This window comes from Eptesicus fuscus, chromosome 15 (genome assembly GCF_027574615.1).
Source record: "Eptesicus fuscus isolate TK198812 chromosome 15, DD_ASM_mEF_20220401, whole genome shotgun sequence".
Taxonomy (NCBI): Eukaryota; Metazoa; Chordata; class Mammalia; order Chiroptera; family Vespertilionidae; genus Eptesicus; species Eptesicus fuscus.
In genome coordinates, this window is record NC_072487.1 from 39657227 (window position 1) to 39675815 (window position 18589).

At 45.3% G+C, this 18589-nt stretch overlaps 1 protein-coding gene across 1 annotated transcript in view; it reads left to right on the top strand.

The window, feature by feature from the left end:
• The window catches only part of OSTF1 (osteoclast stimulating factor 1), a 61090-nt gene that overhangs the window by 28069 nt on the left and 14432 nt on the right, over positions 1–18589 (top strand). The window contains exons 3-7 of the mRNA XM_008142068.3: positions 5956–6006; positions 12966–13029; positions 14780–14833; positions 16707–16814; positions 17758–17807. Coding sequence (XP_008140290.1) covers positions 5956–6006; positions 12966–13029; positions 14780–14833; positions 16707–16814; positions 17758–17807 — 327 coding nt within the window. The remainder of the gene's footprint in view (positions 1–5955; positions 6007–12965; positions 13030–14779; positions 14834–16706; positions 16815–17757; positions 17808–18589) is intronic.

An 18589-nucleotide genomic window follows, 5' to 3' on the forward strand; every position in this document is an offset into this window, starting at 1 on the left:
GAGTCATTGGGACCAGGCAAGATGGACGAGCTGATCTGGACCCTATGGGACCATTGTTGACTCGTGCAGCACCCCAGAGAGCCCTGGGCCCTGTTTTTAGCTGCTGTTCAACCCTGAGGAGATAGGGACAGCAATGCCCAACTCCACTCTTGGTGATCCACTGAACAGGTAGAACACTGGACAGCTGTGGCTCCCGATTCTTCCTACTAACCCTTTTCTTCTCTATCTTGCTTGAAAGCAAGGTAGTTCTGGCACCACCCAGTCCTGTTTGGTTCCTATTTCTCACCAAACCTCCAGTGCAATAACGTGTCATACTGAGAACTGGCTGGACTTGACAGACCAGTGTAAAACCATGCTGATAGAGAATGAACAGCATTTCCTGTGTGCTGGGGGTATAATATGGAGTTCCAAAGAGAAACCAGCAGGACCCTGCTCTATCACGTAATGTTTGCTGGACTTTGCTAGGTTTATAGCATTAAATGTACAAGAAGGAGCCCTAGAATGGGATTCCAAAAGCTGAAGTAGGAGCCCAGCCCTGCCACTCACACTGTGTGACCTGTGGCAAGTTCTTCAACCTCTCTAAGCTTGGTTGTGAAATGGAGATAATGCTCATGGCCAGCCCTGCTCTAAGGGGTTGTTGTGAGAATAAAATGAGGTTAAATATGCTTTGCAAGTATAAGGTGCTGCTCTTGGTTTTGTTGTAATGCATTATGTGGAGGTGGAGGTGAAGGGAAACAGATATTTTTCATGACCACTGACATATATATATATATTTCAGAGAGGAAGGCAGAGGGAGAGAGAGATAGAAACATCAATGATGAAAGAGAATCATTGATCACTGCCTCGTGCACACCCCCTACTGGGGATCGAGCCCGCAACCCAGGCATGTGCCCTTGACCGGAATCGAACCTGAGACCCTTCAGTCTGCAGGCTGATGCTCTATTCACTGAGCCAAACCGGTTAGGGCGGCCACTGCCTCTTAACTAGGTCATGACACCATGACGACCAATAATGGCTATGCAGGACCCTTCCGTATGAGAGAAAGCATAGGTGGTAGCGAAGAGCAGGGACTCAAGAATTTTACTGTCGTGGTTCAAATCTGGGGTCTACCGTGTACCTGGTCTGTGGCCTTGGATATGTTTCTTACCTTATTGCCACATTTTCTTTTTAATCAATAGTTCCCAGACACACAGTGCTATTTACTACCCATAAAATATTTTCTCCCAAAGAAACTACTGTCAGCTTGTCCTGAACACAGCTAATGTGGCAATTAAGAGTAGCACCCACCTGATAATGTCCCTGGTGAGGATTAAATTAATTAATATTTGTAATTGTCCAGACCAATCCCTGGGACATAATAATACTATAAATTGTTAAATAAATATATATGTGTCAATTTGATTTTTTTTCTTTTTATTAATTTTTGAGGCTCCGCATTGACAAATCTGAAAAATGTCAAAAGTATCTCAGTCTTCTGAATTTTTTAAAATAAAAAAATATATTTGCATAAACCAACAAAATTAATACCTTGGGAATTATATGGAACAGGAATGAGAATATATAATCCCAAGTTGTACCCATCACTGTAATGTTGCAGTGGCCAACAGTTTACTTGTTCTGATACCTTGTGGTTCTTCAAGGGGAGAAAAAGGAGGAATGTGGTTAAAAGCCAAAGAACAAGCTGGAAATAGAGAAATGCTTACTTGACTGTGTCACTATCTTCCCATTTCTGTCCCATGTATATGATGCCAGGAATTTAAAAGTAGATCCTCATTGAACAATTTACATTAAGTGCCCTGTAAGCGGTTTCTTAATGGAAACTGTGAGTATTACCGGTAAAACGTATCTGAGTTTTAAAATCATGAAATTACCTTGTTGTCTATACCAGCGGTCACCTACCGGGGGTCCGTGTACCACGGCTGGTCCGTGAGGTCCGGAAGATTGGTGGCCGCTGGTCTATACTGCCATCAACAGTCTAAAGAACTTGGTAGACCATCTCCTTAGCTGTGTTCAGGACAAGCTGCCACTAGTTTCTTTGGGAGAAGATATTTTATGGGTAGTAAGTAGCATTGAGTGTCTGGGAACTATTGATTAAGAAGAAAATAAAACCCCCACTCTACTTTCTCAAGATGAAAAAAAAATAGCGAGACCTTATTATACCTGACCGAAATCGACCGCCTGTTATTGCCTCAGTTAAAAAACACGTCTGCCCTAATATGTGGCTTGTGGTAGACGCCGCTGTTGAATAGCAGCCATTAATTTAAAAACCAAACCGAAAGAAAGCTGAGAAGTAGCAAAATGACCGTACTTAGCGACATTTTCCAGATGCCACTTAACCAAACCACGCAGGACAGGAATTACTTAAAAGACATTAAGAGTTTTAACTGTCCTAGGCTCTTATTGCCTTTTAAACAATCGAGCTAAAATTTTCATTACATAAAATTGACCACTCTAGATGGAAGAAGGCATAGAGGGGATACATGGTGATGGAGGAAAAAAAATGCACACAACAAAAGAATCCCTGAGCACCCAAGCAAAGGTCAGTCTATACCCCAACCAGTAAGTGAGTTCTGCCAAAAAAGGAAGTACTGCTGGACTCCGATCACACTTAGAACCAGACTGACTTCTTAAAAAAAAAAAAAAAATTTAACCACTTTCAAGTTCAGTACATTCACAGTGCTGTCAGCCATCATCTCTGTCTAGTTCCAAAACATTTTCATCACCCCAAAAGAAACCCCATACCCATTAAGCATTTATTTTCCATTCTTTTGGGCTTTATTCCTTTTTTGTGTGTGAAAGACTAAATGCAGGGTGTGTGTGTGTGTGTGTGTGTGTGTGTGTGTGTGTACACTTTGTTTTTGTTGAGGTATTTGTATGATACTTTTTCAAAATGTGCCTTTTGCTTCCAAGGATAAGTGATCTTATTAAGTGAGAAAATTTAGGTAGATTTGGCTTCCACGTTTTTAGGAGACCAAAACTGTAGGCAGAGATGACTCCTTAATTTCAATGAAAGCACCGATTGAGGAGGACTCACTGTTAGACACAAGTGGGTAGGTTTAGCGCTTAGAGAAGTATATAATAAGAATGGCCCAGGATGGCTCTAAGACCAGAAAGATCTCTTCAAGGCATTGAGCTCTTTCAAAACTCCAGGACACTTAGTCACTCCAAAAAAAAATGCTACATTTTCACATATATTCTGTTTTCCTTACTTTCTTATACCCTATTTCATTCTCTTCTCCCATCTCTGACTGTCATCTGAAGGAGAGATAGTCAAATGGTGTTGCCAGTAAAGGCTGACCTTACTGTTATGGGGCGGCCACTATGTCTAGCTGGGATGCTACCTATGATGGTAAGCAAGTCCCCTTTCTAGCTTCTCTGAGAGGGAAATACAAAAGGAAATAGTTTGTTCCCCTAATCACTTTCTATGTCCATCACATATTGGTAGTCATATTGATCATAGATCATCAGAACATTTTAGAGAAGAGTTAGAGAAAATCTTAGAGGGCATGCTTTGTTTTTTCCTCCTAAATGCCCATTTCAAATAATATTAAAATGTGTATTATCAAGTCTACATAGTTTCAATTAATTTTGCATAGCTTGTGCTATGTGTAAGTCTAGTGTCTGTAAATAAAAGTGTAAATGCAACAACTGCTTCAGAAAGTTGCCTTTTAAAGGAACTTAGCCATTTTTTTGTTATCATTAATCATTAATGCTAATTTTGATATTTGAATTTAATGCATCTAAATATTTGTGTATTGTGGTTGTTTAAAGCATGATGTAGCTTTAAAGCATGTTATAGTCTTCATTTATATTTGGAAGAAATAGTTATAACAATGATATAGATCAGCTTTGATACTAAATAAATTGCTAGTGCAAAGTCATATTTACTACCCTGGTCAGTGACTGAGAGAGGAGATAAACATATGGAAAAAGAAATGGATGAAATAATTTGTTTTGCTAGCATAGACTTTATTTGTATGGAAGAATAACTATAATAGGAAATATCAAAGCCTCTTATGACGAACGTATTTTTACAACTAAAATTATGTAAGTAATAAAAGTAATAATATTTGGAAAATACTTATTTCATACATTATTGTGATCTTATCCTGTGTGAAATTTTGGGCCCTACATTTTCCACTCAACATGACAACGTAAACATTTCTCAATATCTGAAACTCCCTCTGAATAGACATCATCCTATTTACTCATAAGGTCATGCTGATAAGTGTTATCTACTAATGGGAAAAAGGAGATGTTTAATTAAAGTGCCTGGATTTGTTCAGAGAGTGTGTCAGACAGTTGGGTGGTATGGGCCAGAGCACATACTGACTGTAATCAACTAATCCCTTACCTGCTTATGGTCATATCTGTCAGCTCCATATCTTTCATGGTTAAATTCTGTATTAACTATTCTCACATATAAAATGCTCATTCTCTCTGAACATAAAGAGATAGGATAATAGTTTTCTCAAAGTAAGCATTTAGCAGATGTTGATATGAAAGTGTTTAAGTATTGATGCCTAATCATTTAGGAAAGAGCCAAGCTTCTAGTCATTTGTCATGGTTTTAATTTTAGACATTTATCCTTTTACTAGAGGCCTGGTGCATAGATTCGTGCACTGGTGGGGTCCCTTAGCTTGGACTGCACCCTCTCAAAATCTGGGACCCCTTGGGGGATGTCGGAGAGCTGGTTTTGGCCTGATCCCCACAGGCCAGGCCGAAACCGGCAGTCTGACATCCCCCGAGGGATGTAGCAGTGCGCAAAGCAGCAGGCACCCGGCTCGGGCAGGTGCCGTGCTGCTCCTGTTCATCCCAGCCTCGTTGCACCTGCCTGTCGCCGCAGCAGCTGTGCTTGCCAGCCGTAAGCCTGGCTTCTTGCTGAGCGGCCCTCCCGCTGTGGGAGCACATTGACCACCAGGGGGCAGCTCCTGTGTTAAGAGTCTGGCCCTTGGTGGTCAGTGCAATTCATAGCGACCAGTCAAGAGGTCGACCAGTCGTAACAACCGCTTAGGCTTTTAATATATATAGATAAAGAAATATATATCACCTTTTGGAATTTCTATAAGAAAGAAGTTTTATTTAATATTCTATCCTATATAATAAAAGGCCAGCCACCATAAGTGTAACGACTGGAACAACCAGAGACCAGAACCACCATGGCCCCTTGCCAGGCTGGCCCTGCCCCCAAGCAAGCAGTTAGGGGAGATCAGGCAGGCAGGCAGAGTGGTTAAGGGTGATCAGGTAGGCAGGCCAGGGGTTAGGAGTGAACAGGTAGGCAGATGGCCCCTCTCAGGGCTGGCCCCACCCTCCAGCAAAGAAAGAGGAAGGCCCAGGCCACCGGCAGTGACTCTGTGGCAGGTGTGTGGCTGGCCAGTGATCGCCCCACAGAGGGAAGCCCAGGCCAGCCAAGCCATCGTACCCCATGTCTGTCGCCTGCAGAGGGAGGCCACCGGTGGCAGGGGAGCGGGGCGAGGGGAGAAGCGCTGCATAGATGGCAAGCAGTGGTAGTGGTGGGGGTGGGACCAGCTGCCTGCAGCTAGGGGAAGGAAAGCCCTGATAGGCCCTGATCTTAGGCCAGGCCTAGAGACCCTACTTGAGGGGTCCTGGATTGTAAGAGGGTACAGGCTGGACTGAGGGACCCCCCCGAGTGTACGAATTTTTGTGCACCAGGCCTCTAGTTTTTATATAAAGTGCCCTCCTTTCATTGTGGAAGAATATGATGTGTGTATTTGGGGAATCTTTATTTGTTATAGTTTCTTGAAGTTCAAATGGGAAAAATTAAGCTTCGATACATGTGCCAATTTGTTAATAATGTTTTGTGAAATGGGTTATGTAATTTAAAACCACATTGAATACTTTACTATATGGAATCTATATAATTATCATAATCATATTCTAATTCATGAAAATATCACATGGAGTCAAACTTAAAAACATTTTTTTTTCTTTTAGCCAGATGAATTGTACTTTGAGGAAGGTGATATTATCTACATTACTGACATGGTAAGCCCAGCTAAAATTTTGTAATCCCATGTATGAATTAAAGATGTATAAGACTATTTTGTAAAGCCATAACATTATTTAAATGTGTTTCTATCTAGAAATACATATGCTCAAGTCTGTTCATTTTAGCACAGTTTATAATAGCATACAATTAGAAATACCCCATATGTTGAAAAACAAGAAGATACTTGAATAAACATTGCAGAATTCGAGTATGATGTAGCTACAAAGAATAAGGCATACCCAAAATGTGGAGTAATTTAAGTGAAAAAAGCAAGACAAAAAAATGTGGATTGCAGGCCATCACTTACCTAAGAAAAGGTGAGAGGATAAACATAAACCTATTTTCTTCAATTTGTAATAAAAAGTCAAAGGAGGAGTCATAAAATAAAATTTGAAAAATAGTTTCTTCTGTGTCGGGGGAAGGAAAATAGAGTAGAGGGAACATAGATGGAAGATAGACTTTTTAAAAATTATACTTTATTTTGGAGATCTCACTTTGGAATCATGTAAACTTTTTCATAGTCATACAATTAAATTGGTAAAAAGCAATCCCTGAAAATTAAAATCAGCCTGAATCAAGTGAACTTCATTGTAATAACCACACAGAGAGGATCTATTCCAAGTGACTTTAAAACTCAGCAGTTGGGAGAAACCAAGATGGCGGCATAGGTGAAACACCTAACCTGCAGCCGGGCACAACAATTTCAAAGGCACAACTAGAGGTCAGAACGGACATCGTCCAGAACCACAGGAGAGCTGGCGGACTGAAATGCCCACAGCTGGGGGGAAGGAGAGGGCCACGGGGACAATCGGGGGAGCCGTAAAAGCCTGAGGTATGGAGAAACTGGCGGAGACACGAGCGCGCGCGCCTGCGGGGAGGATGGAGCCGGAGAGGAAGGGGCGGCTGACGGCCTGGCCGGCGTTCACTGGCAGGAAGGAGATAAAGGCTCCGGAGTGCGCTAAGCGCCGGCTCCGACTGCACTGAGCGCCAGTTCCGGGCGAAACCCTGGGAAGCCAGGCGCAGGCTGGGGGAATGAATCTGGGCTGTGGGGCCCAGGCACAGAGGAGCGGGGGAAGGCAGAGCTCCAGAGGCGTGCACGGGAAGGGGCGCAAAGGACGGACTGTTGCCTGCGCCACTGAACTGCCCTAGCGGGAAGGAGACATAAGCTCAGGACCGTGCTGAACCCCAGTTCCGACTGCACTGAACCCCAGTTCCGGGCGAAACCCTGGGAAGCCAGGCACACGCTGGGGGAATGAATTTGGGCTGTGGTGGCGGAGGCACAGAGAAGCGGCGGCTCCAGACTCGCGCACTGGAAGGTGCGCAGAGGACGGACTTTTGCCTGCGCCACTGGGTGGCCCTGCTGGGAAGGAGACAGGGACGCCAGACTGCGCTGAGACCCAGTTCCAACTGCACTGAAACCCAGTTCCAGGCGAGAATCTGGGAGTCCAGATTCATTAGGGGAGGGACTGGACTGTTTGGCAGTGGGCGAAATTCCAGGGCGCGTTTCTCTCAGAGGTGTTTGCAAGGAATACAGAGGGACACAGACACAGGAGCCTCATAGGGCGGGGCTGACAGGAAGCCAAGGTTGTAGGCTCCACCCTGTAGCTCCGCCCCAGCCAAGCTGAGCAGAAGCTTTTTCCTGCTGAGTGCCTCAGGTAGTGGCTGACCCACACTGCATTGGAGACCCAGAAACGAGGGCATCTAGTGGTTGGTGGGAGATGACACCAGATTTCAATCACTTGCATAAGGGAGGCATTCTAGAGGCAGACTCAGTGAGCGCCAAGGCATTGCTGCATCAAGACCCGGCCCACAAACATGTCTCCTGCACAGCAACTCTTCCTATATGGACAAAGAGGGTCCTCACGGCCAATTGGCCTGGAGGACAATTCCTCCCAGTGACACCAACAACAATCAAGACTTAACTGTACAAAGGAGGACCAAGATGGAGACATAGGGTGGCAGCCTGATCGTTGCCTACCACAACAATATTGAGACTACGACGGGAGAGCAGAGCAGACACCAGCCAGAAAGACCGGGGGGCTGGCTGAGCAGATGCTCTACAACTAGAATAAAAGAGAGGGGTACGCAGGATGATGCTGATGCCGGTGACCCAAAGTCCACACTTTAAGAACTATGGCTCAGGCGACACAATGGTGGCCTGGAACGTGCTCGGCGCAGTTCCCCCGGCGGTCTCCGGCTGAGGGGACGGCTCTACTCGCTGCCGAGCACGGACAGACGAGCCCCTGGGAGACATGGGGTGGGAGACTCCGTGCTTGCTGACCTCCGAGTCCTTCAAGAATCTCAATGCCCCGAAGTGGCCAGGTGCGCACGCTCAGCGACTGGCCACCGTTGCAGACCCAAGGGCCGACGCAGCGACACCGGACCAGCCCACCGCCGGGCACCGGGCACACCGGAGCCTTGCCGAGCCCGCCGCCCAACGAGTTCTGCGGCAGCCGCCCTGGAGCTCTGAGAAAATGACCGAAGGAATTGCTGAGAGGGAATTGACCAACAGGAATTGGGATCAAGAAGACGAAACCCCGCTGAGACCCGAGTCCAGGCGAGCCTGCGAGCCTCTGGGCTCAGATGTGGTCACACGCCTCTGGGTCTAGGTGAGGCCTCACGCCCCTGGGTTTGGGTGAGGCCACACGCCCCTGGGTCCAGGTGAAGCTGGATTCTGGGTTCGGGTGAGGCCATGTGCCCCTGGGTCCGGGCGAATCTGAACCCTGGGTCCGGGTGAGGCCGTGGGACCCTGGATCCGGGTAAGGCTGGGTCCCGAGTACGGGTGAGGCCGTGAGCCCCTGGATCCGGGTGAGACCACGCGACCAGGGGTCTGACAGAGGTAACGTGCCCCTGGGTCCGGGTGGCTTCGTGCACCTAGGTCCAGGTGAGGCCACGTGCCCCTGGATCTGAGAGAGGCCACGCACCCCTAGGTCCGGGCGAGACCATGTGTCCCTGGATCCGGGTGGGGCCTCGTGCACCTAGGCCCGGGTGAGCCCAAGTGGCCCTGGGTCTGGGAGAGGCCAAGCGTCCCTGGGTCCGGGTGAGACCATGTGTCCCTGGATCCGGGTGAGGCCTCGTACACCTAGGCCCGGGTGAGCCCAAGTGGCCCTGGGTCTGGGAGAGGCCAAGCGTCCCTGGGTCCGGGTGCGACCATGTGTCCCTGGATCCGGGTGAGGCCTCGTGCACCTAGGCCCGGGTGAGCCCAAGTGGCCCTGGGTCTGGGAGAGGCCAAGCGTCCCTGGGTCCGGGTGAGACCATGTGTCCCTGGATCCGGGTGAGGCCTCGTGCACCTAGGCCCGGGTGAGGCCACGTGCCCCTGGGTCTGGGAGAGGCCAAGCGTCCCTGGGTCCGGGTGAGACCATGCGTCCCTGGATCCGGATGAGGCCTCGTGCACCTAGGCCCGGGTGAGCCCAAGTGGCCCTGGGTCTGGGAGAGGCCAAGCGTCCCTGGGTCCGGGTGAGACCATGTGTCCCTGGATCCGGGTGAGGCCTCGTGCACCTAGGCCCGGGTGAGCCCAAGTGGCCCTGGGTATGGGAGAGGCCAAGCGTCCCTCGGTCCGGGTGAGACCATGTGTCCCTGGATCCGGTGAGGCCTCGTGCACCTAGGCCCGGGTGAGCCCAAGTGGCCCTGGGTCTGGGAGAGGCCAAGCATCCCTGGGTCCGGGTGAGACCATGTGTCCCTGGATCCGGGTGAGGCCGCGTACACCTAGGCCCGGGTGAGCCCAAGTGGCCCTGGGTCTGGGAGAGGCCAAGCGTCCCTGGGTCCGGGTGAGACCATGTGTCCCTGGATCCGGGTGAGGCCTCGTGCACCTAGGCCCGGGTGAGCCCAAGTGGCCCTGGGTCTGGGAGAGGCCAAGCGTCCCTGGGTCTGGGTGAGACCATGTGTCCCTGGATCCGGGTGAGGCCGCGTGCACCTAGGCCCGGGTGAGCCCAAGTGGCCCTGGGTTTGGGAGAGGCCAAGCGTCCCTGGGTCCGGGTGCGACCATGTGTCCCTGGATCCGGATGAGGCCTCGTGCACCTAGGCCCGGGTGAGCCCAAGTGGCCCTGGGTCTGGGAGAGGCCAAGCGTCCCTGGGTCCGGGTGAGACCATGTGTCCCTGGATCCAGGTGAGGCCTCGTACACCTAGGCCCGGGTGAGCCCAAGTGGCCCTGGGTCTGGGAGAGGCCAAGCGTCCCTGGGTCCGGGTGAGACCATGTGTCCCTGGATCCGGATGAGGCCTCGTGCACCTAGGCCCGGGTGAGGCCACGTGCCCCTGGGTCTGGGAGAGGCCAAGCGTCCCTGGGTACGGGTGAAGCCAGATCCTGGGTCCGGGTGAGGCCGTGCGCCCCTGGATCCATCCGGGTGAGGCTGGGTCCCAGGCCCGGGTGAGACCACGCGCCCCTTGGGTATGGGTGAGGCCACGTGCCCCTTAGTCCGGGTGACGCCGTGCCCCTGGGTTCGGCCGAGACCAAACCAGAGGGAGTCGGACCTCCATTACCACCATTTGTCCACCATCCAGAGCTGAGGGGTCAGTGCTGACATGTACACATAAGGAACTACTGGACATTGAAATTGGGTCTCAAAAGAACTGTTGGTCCAGGGGGAAGCTCGCTACAGATTGATTCATTTGCCTGTCAGCATAACTATTATTGCTCGTCTCACATTCAGTTCTTATTAGTATATATCTAGTGACATATGATCTCGCTCATCTAGGGGAAATGATGAACAACATAGACTGAGGAACAAGAACAGAACCAGAAGCAAGGAGGCATCGATCGGACTATCGGGCCTCAGAGGGAGGATAGGGGAGGGTAGGGGGAGGGTGGGGGGAGGGGGAGAGTTCAACCAAAGGACCTGTATGCATGCATATAAGCCTATCCAACGGTTAAGTTCAACAGGGGATTGGGACATGCGTGGGGAGAGGGGTGGGATGGGAATAGGGGGATGAGGACAAATATGTGACACCTTAATCAATAAAGAAATTAAAAAAAAAAAAAACTCAGCAGTTGGAGTGACATCTCTAGTAGAAGATGGATGAAGGACAAAAAGAACTGCCAAAAAAAAAGTGTAAACTGTTTTTAAGCATGATTTTGTTGGAAATTGTTAGGATCACTATTCTGAGAGAGTTGCATGTGTATTGTGTAGCAAATGAGTCATTAGGTCAGTGATGTTGAAAACTGGGATTTTCAGCCTGCAAGAAAGGATATATGGATGTAAGATCAATGAGGGTAAGTAAAAACCCTGTAGCTCTGCATTTGAATATAACATGTTTTACCTAAAATGAAACAAGACATTATCTCCTGTTCTGTGCTTTGAAAAGGCCTAGAAAAAAATAACCAACTAATAATTCTATATTGTTTCCCATTAAAAGGATCAAGGCTCTTTTGAGAAATGTAGGTACCAGGTTTGGGGCAGTTAAGGTACAAGATAATCCCCTAACATCTTGTTTTTAGAATGCAAGGAAGCTACCAAGACTACCTAGGGTCACATTGGAAAGACACAGGAACTGTGTTGGAGAGGCTGCCACTAGCCAAAGACAGGACAACTTGAGCAATCAATTAGAGTAGCAATTCCCAAGGATTGAAACACATTATTAAATTATGAATTCCTAATGATATGTCAAAATAAACATTATCAGACACCCTGAGAGGATGTGAGGGAACCAACTTTTTATTCTGACATCTGTTATGGAAAATAATCAGCATTTATTCTGCCTTTTTTCATGAATTTCATCTCTGGAGAGCCTGGGAGTTGATGAGGGAGAGTTTCTCTTTCAAAAGGTATTCTAGTTATTTAAACGAAGTGGGAATGATGGAATTAGAATGTCATCCTCTTTGCAATCCCTATGAAATAATGGATCCAGATAATGCTCTTCAGCGGTTACTAACATTCCAAAAGGAGAGATCACCAGACATTGTGTGTCTTTCGATGAGAGAGATCAAGATGAAATAGTCTTGCCAAAAAAATTTGAATCTAAATATAATTAAACCTCTAAAACTAATGAACAATTTAGAGGCAATACAGGGAACAGAAGAACACATCTTTGCTAACACAGGAATTCAACAGGCAAAATCCAGGCTGTTGGAAACGACAAAACAAATGGATTTTTTTTTTTCAACAAGTAAACTGTGAAGGAGTGAAAAAAAACAAATGGAGGGGGAACCTATAGAATAAAAGAGACATAAGAGGCAAATCAATCAATCCTACCGTATGGCTCTTATTTGGATTCCAAGTCATAGAACAACCAGAAAATTTAAGTATTGATTTAGATATTTGATAATACTAAGGAATTGTTGAAAAATTTGAATCTGTGATAATATATTACAATTATGTCTGATAAAGTCCTTATCTTTCAGAGATACATATTGAAATATTTGCAGATATTGAAATAATATGATGTCTAGAATTTATTTCATGTTAATCTGAAGGGGAGGGAAGTTATAAGTGGGGGTGTATACGAAGCAATATTGTCCATAAGTAAATAATTCATGCGGTTGAAAATGGGTACATGTAGGTTCATTTAGTGTTCTTTCTACTTTTGTATAGGTTTGGATTATTCTGTATTAAAAATTTACCTCAAAAATAAAGGTGAAATAAAGAGATCTTTAGAAAATAAACGAACAAAAAGTCTAGACGCTAATTAAAATTAGTCTGGACAAAAATATTCTATAGGTAGTCTGTATAAACTAAATGTAATTTTTTTTTCTTTTCATTCGTATTATCTCAGTTTGATCTGTTTGGTTTTTGAGGCTCTGTGATGAAGTGCCTTTAATTTGTTGCAGACAGATATGTGAATATTTGTAATTTAGTGGTAAGATGAATGCACACCCGTAACGAGGGAGTGAGGAAGCTTGATGATTCTGAGCAGGGCCGATGGGCATTTTGTAGAGCTGGTACGCTCCATGAGAGTCCAATGGTGTTAAAAGTGATTGAATGTACACTGGATTTGGTACCACTTAAAACTCTTCTTTCCCCAGAGTGATACCAGTTGGTGGAAAGGCACCTCCAAAGGCCGGACTGGACTAATCCCAAGCAACTATGGTAAGCATGGCCGCGGCTGCACTTTGGTATGCTCTGTGCACTTCCAATTCTCTGGTCCCTGAGGCCTTTCTGCTTGTTGCTCTGGCTGAGAAATCAATGGAGTCATTGTTAGTCTAGGACAGTGGTCAGCAAACTGCGACTCACGAGCCACATGCGGCTCGCGAGCCGCGGTTTGCCACTCCGTTGACTAATGAGTTTGCCGACCACTGGTCTAGGACATTTTCTTCTCCGTGAGCCTCCTGTTAATAAAATGGTCATGGTCAGTAGAAGTGCTTGAGCCTTGACTCATTGGCTTAAGAAAATGCATTGTAGCATTCTTGAAAGGACCCAGGGTTTCCAAGGAAACACACGTTTTACTTCATTCAACTCTTAGAACTGTTTTTTTTTTTTGTTTTTTTTTGCTGTTAAACTACATCTCACGGATGGTTTCTTAGACTAGCCCTTCCTTTTCTGATGAAGTAACCCTGCCTTGTTAGTTCATTCCTGGGGCAGTGATGCTCATCAGATGCCTATCAGGGGCGGTTTGGGCAGCTTGAGCAGGGAGACGTGGCCCCTGCCATGAACACACTTGTAGCTGGATGGGGGAGAAAGCAGGGTTTCCTAGAAATCGGCAAAGTCAATAGAGCCCAGGACTGATAAACAAGGGTCCAGGGTTCTAATACTTTTTCCTTCCACTTCCTAATAACCGGGGACCTTCCTGAAGGCACTGAACTGCTACCTCCGGGACTGTTCCCTTATCTGTATGATGAGAGGGTCGATTTAAATAACTTCGAAGGTTCCTTTTGACTTTAGCACTGGATGCATCCTTAGACCGATGGGGCTGGTATCAGGCGCCAGTCCCAAGCACTGGAAGGGGACTTTAGAAAATGTCAAGGCAGGCACTTTAAAGCTCCTAGTGGGAGGAGGGAAGGGAGAGGGTGGAGGGCCGAGGCATGGGGCCCAACACAGGGGCCCCACCTGTCCTGGTTTGAGGGCGATACCGTTCTGGATGTAAAAAGACTTTAAACATTTCTCCATTTCTCTAACCTTTAAAATCCCAAATATACCTGATTCCCGTGGGTGTAAAATGTTCATAGACACTGGGAGTGTAAAATGTGGCTTTGGATCCCAGTTAGCCAAGGGAATATCCAGTTCCAGCCCTTTATGGAGGGAGGGTGTGTGTCTGAAGTTTCATTTGAACAATAGCCGTGTCACCCCTGCTGATTCTAGGATAGCAGCGAACACACCTTCCTTGGAGGCAGGTAGGTGTACTCCTTGCGCTTTCTGAATACAGGAAGCAAAATATTTCCCTCTCTCCCTCCTCCCCCCATACACACACACTGGAAACAATGATTTTCAGCCATCTTCATAGAGGGTGTTTTTTTCAGAATGTAAAAATGAACATCAGGGTCTTTCTTTTGTATTTTTGTGACTAAATTTGTTTATTAAATACTTGAATAAACTGGTATGCAGGCCATGGATCCCTGTTAGTTTTGTTTATACTTCCAGTTAATTGCTATGTTATTTTGTTATTGCTTAGCTTGGTTTCGTTGAACACATAATTCAGCTTCTTTTAAAGCGGGAAACATCATTTAGATTTTCTGCTATTCCCCCCCCTCGCCCTCCCCACTTGGCCTCACACACTCTCAGTGAGGGAAGCTGGATTGCAGAAGGCCCTGGCCCTGTGGGAGCTGGGGGACTGTGAAGGCTTTCGTGAACCATTTGGGTGACACTCTCAACACTGGGTTTATACTTTATCTTTCCCGTCTAGTGGCTGAGCAGGCAGAATCCATTGACAATCCATTGCATGAAGCTGCAAAAAGAGGTAGGTGTGATTCTTTTTGATTGAGATATACAGAACAGTGACACACAGAGATTTTAATTATACAGTTTGGTGACTTTTGACAAATGCGTACAGCCATGTAACCAATACCTAGATCAAGGTCCAAGATTTAGAACGTTTCTATCATCCCAGAAAGTTCCCTTTCTAGTTAAATCCCTGTCTCCCCCAGAGGCAGTCTCTGTTCTGCCTTCTGTCATCCTAGAGAGATAAGTGTAATTTCAATTTTAAAATGTCAGTCACTCACACTTTTGAGTGCCTTATATACCCCCCGTGCTCAGTGGCAAGTGGAAAAGAATGGTCTGTGACTCCCAGAGCTTAGCAGGCGTCCTCAAACTACGGCCCGCGGGCCACATGCGGGTGTTTTTGCCGTTTTGTTTTTTTACTTCAAAATAAGGTATGTGCAGTGTGCATAGGAATTTGTTCATAGTTTTTTTAAAACTATAGTCCGGCCCTCCAACCGTCTGAGGGACAGTGAACTGGCCCCTGTTTAAAAAGTTTGAGGACCCCTGGCTTAAAGTCTAGAAAGAGAGAGATGTGTGTGACAGAACAAGATGGTGTGATATGTACAGCAATGGAAGTGTGTTTGAGTTAAACAGGCCCCAGAGGCCAGAATGAGTAACAGGAGGGCAGGAGGGTGGGGGCTTCTTGCGGGTACGGCATTTGGGAGAGTGTTGATGGTGTGTGTGTGATAAGGGTAGAATCAGAGAGGGAGGGAGCAACAGGATGGGCCTTGTACCTGAGGCTTTACCCTGTAGATCAGCAGTTTTCCACTGAGGGTAATTCCTCCCTCCACACCCTAGAATATTTGGCAATATCTGGAGATATTTGACTGTCATGACTAGGGGACTACCACTGGCACCTTTTGGGTAGAGGCTGGGGATGCTGCTGAATATACTATAGGCTACAGGACAGCACCGATAACAAAGAATTCTCCAACCTCAAATGTCAGTAAGTCTACTGTTGAGAAACCCTGCATGGGGAGTGTTTGCAAGGATTCTTTTATTCTATTTTAGGTCCTTTTTGAAATCGGAATATGCAAAAGGAAATTATTGGCTTAGGATTGTGCATAAGTAGAGCTACGAAACTGACATTTAAAACTTTTTTTGTAAATTAGATATTTAGGGCATTAGCCAGGGGATTTTAAATCAGTAGTTTTACTTTGATATATGAGTAGAAAATCAGAGTAGGTTATTTAGTGTTTCTTTTCTTGTAAGAACTGAAAGTGCATTTTAAATATGAATAAATAGCCGAAACCGGTTTGGCTTAGTGGATAGAGCGTCGGCCTGCGGACTCAAGGGTCCCAGGTTCGATTCCGGTCAAGGGCATGTACCTTGGTTGCGGGCACATCCCCAGTAGGGGATGTGCAAGAGGCAGCTGATCGATGTTTCTCTCTCATCGATGTTTCTAACTCTCTATCCCTCTCTCTTCCTCTCTGTAAAAAATCAATAAAATATATTAAAAAATAAATAAATAAATAAATAAAAATAAATATGAATAAATATGAATATAGGTAGTGTCTGCTTGTTCTTAGGTTTGACTCCCCCCCCCCCCAAATTTTAGGAATTCACAAAGGAAAAATTTCTATTTTTTACACAGTAAAAATACCTTTAGCAGACCCATTTAGGCAACTCTTCCCATTAACCTAATATTAAAAATTGATGTTAATGCTTTCCATTAATAAACTGGAAGTCAAAATATACCATAATAGATGCATTACTCAGCAGGTCTTATTTTCAGACTTGCTGATTAATCCATTGCAAGTGGAAATTTATGTAGGATGAGATTGATTTAAAGGCCAAGCAAAAACCAAAATCCTTTTTCTTGTGTTTTTATAAATGTAAAATTTTTTTTTCAGGCAACTTGAGCTGGTTGAGAGAGTGTCTGGACAACCGAGTTGGGGTCAATGGCTTAGACAAAGCTGGCAGCACTGCCTTGTACTGGGCTTGTCACGGGGGTCACAAAGGTATTCCGTTTTGTTACCATAAATGTCTGTGCTTCTGAAAAATGTACTTCATCTAGGGGGGGCGGGTTTACAGAAATGGAAAAAAGAATTGGTTATTCTTGTCAAATCCTTTAGAACATCAGCCAACAGCCCTGATCCTAGAAGCTTTCTTTGTAACGCAGTAGGTTGAATGTCATCAGTCCGCCTTCCTACATGGACCTCTTTGACTTGAAGGAGTGGAAGCTTCCTTTCTTCAGACTTGGCAAAGTTACAGGAAAACAACAGTCATTTAAAAACAAACCCCAATATCTAATCTTACAGAAGAAAGAGGCCGAATGAACTCCTCTAGCTTAGCTTTTTCCATGATACATGATTTGATCATATACATTTAAAGATTAATGCAAACTGTTAGATTCAGGAGAAAGAGCATTTGCTTGAGTTAGTGATTCAGTTGGTAACTTTCTCTGTTATAGTCCCTAGTAATAATGACAGATGGAATTTCTAGATGTATTTCAAACTGGCCAAAATTCTGTCACAACCACTCTCTTTAGACCTCTCTCTACAACTCCAAAACATAATCCCAACAACAATGAGAAACAAAAAAAACCCAACAAATTAAAGAGCATAGCTGAAGGAAAATGTATGGTTGTATCCCAAAAGATACCCATTTTATTTTAGTTAATAAACACAAATTAGTGATATAAATATTAGGTATCATAGCAATTGTAAAAATATTCCTATAATAGATGTCATGTGAAAATGCAAAAGCCAAATTATTTGAAAAAAAATTTCCGAAGTAATTCTACCTTTTAGACTCTTAAGACTTCAATTTAGAAAAATTTGTTGTAAGGATTTTCTTGAAGATTCTTCTAAAGAATTCTCTTCTTTAAACATATTATGCCTAGTTTTATCAGACTTTAAAAAAATTCTTAAAAAACTATTATTTTTTCTTCTTGAATTTCAGATATAGTAGAAATGCTATTTACTCAACCAAACATTGAACTGGACCAACAGGTAAGATTCTTTACATGAAAGTCATTTAACACATCTGCCTTGTTCTTTTTGTGCAGCTTATGGGTATGAAAAAATCATATCATAGTGTCTTGAAAATCATAGGTCTTCAAGTAGAATCCTGAGAAAGGGGAGCTTGCTACTGATTATTTGGTTGACAGGATTATAGGCTGTAAATGATTTCTTTCCAAATTTTGCAGGCATGCCTCCATGGTATTCTATTCTCTGGGGTTGCCTTTGAGAGGTTTGATGCCATTTTTTTTTTTTTAATATTTTATTGATTTTTTACAGAGAGGAAGGGAGAGGGATAGAGAGCTAGAAACACCGATGATAGAGAAACATCGACCAGCTGCCTCCTGCACACCCCCTACCGGGGATGTGCCCGCAACCGAGGTACATGCCCTTGACCGGAATCGAACCTGGGACCTTTCAGTCCGCAGGCTGACGCTCCATCCACTGAGCCAAACCGGTTTCGGCGGTTTGATGCCATTTTGATTTCCATTCTTTTGTGTGTGATCTACTTTTTCTCTTAATTGGCCTCTTTAACTTCGGTGTTCTAAAATTTCACAGTGATGGGCTTCAGTGTGGGTCTTTTCCCAATAACGATGGTGAGTATTTTCAGCCTGGAAAAATACCTTGTATTATTCCTTTTTTAGTTCTTATGGTCATTTTCTGACCATTTTCTTTGTTCTTTGCTTCTGAATGCCCATTAGTAGTTATGTTAGACCTCTTAGGTTGAACCTCCAATTTTCTTAGCTTTTCTAAGATTTTTCTCACTTTCATCT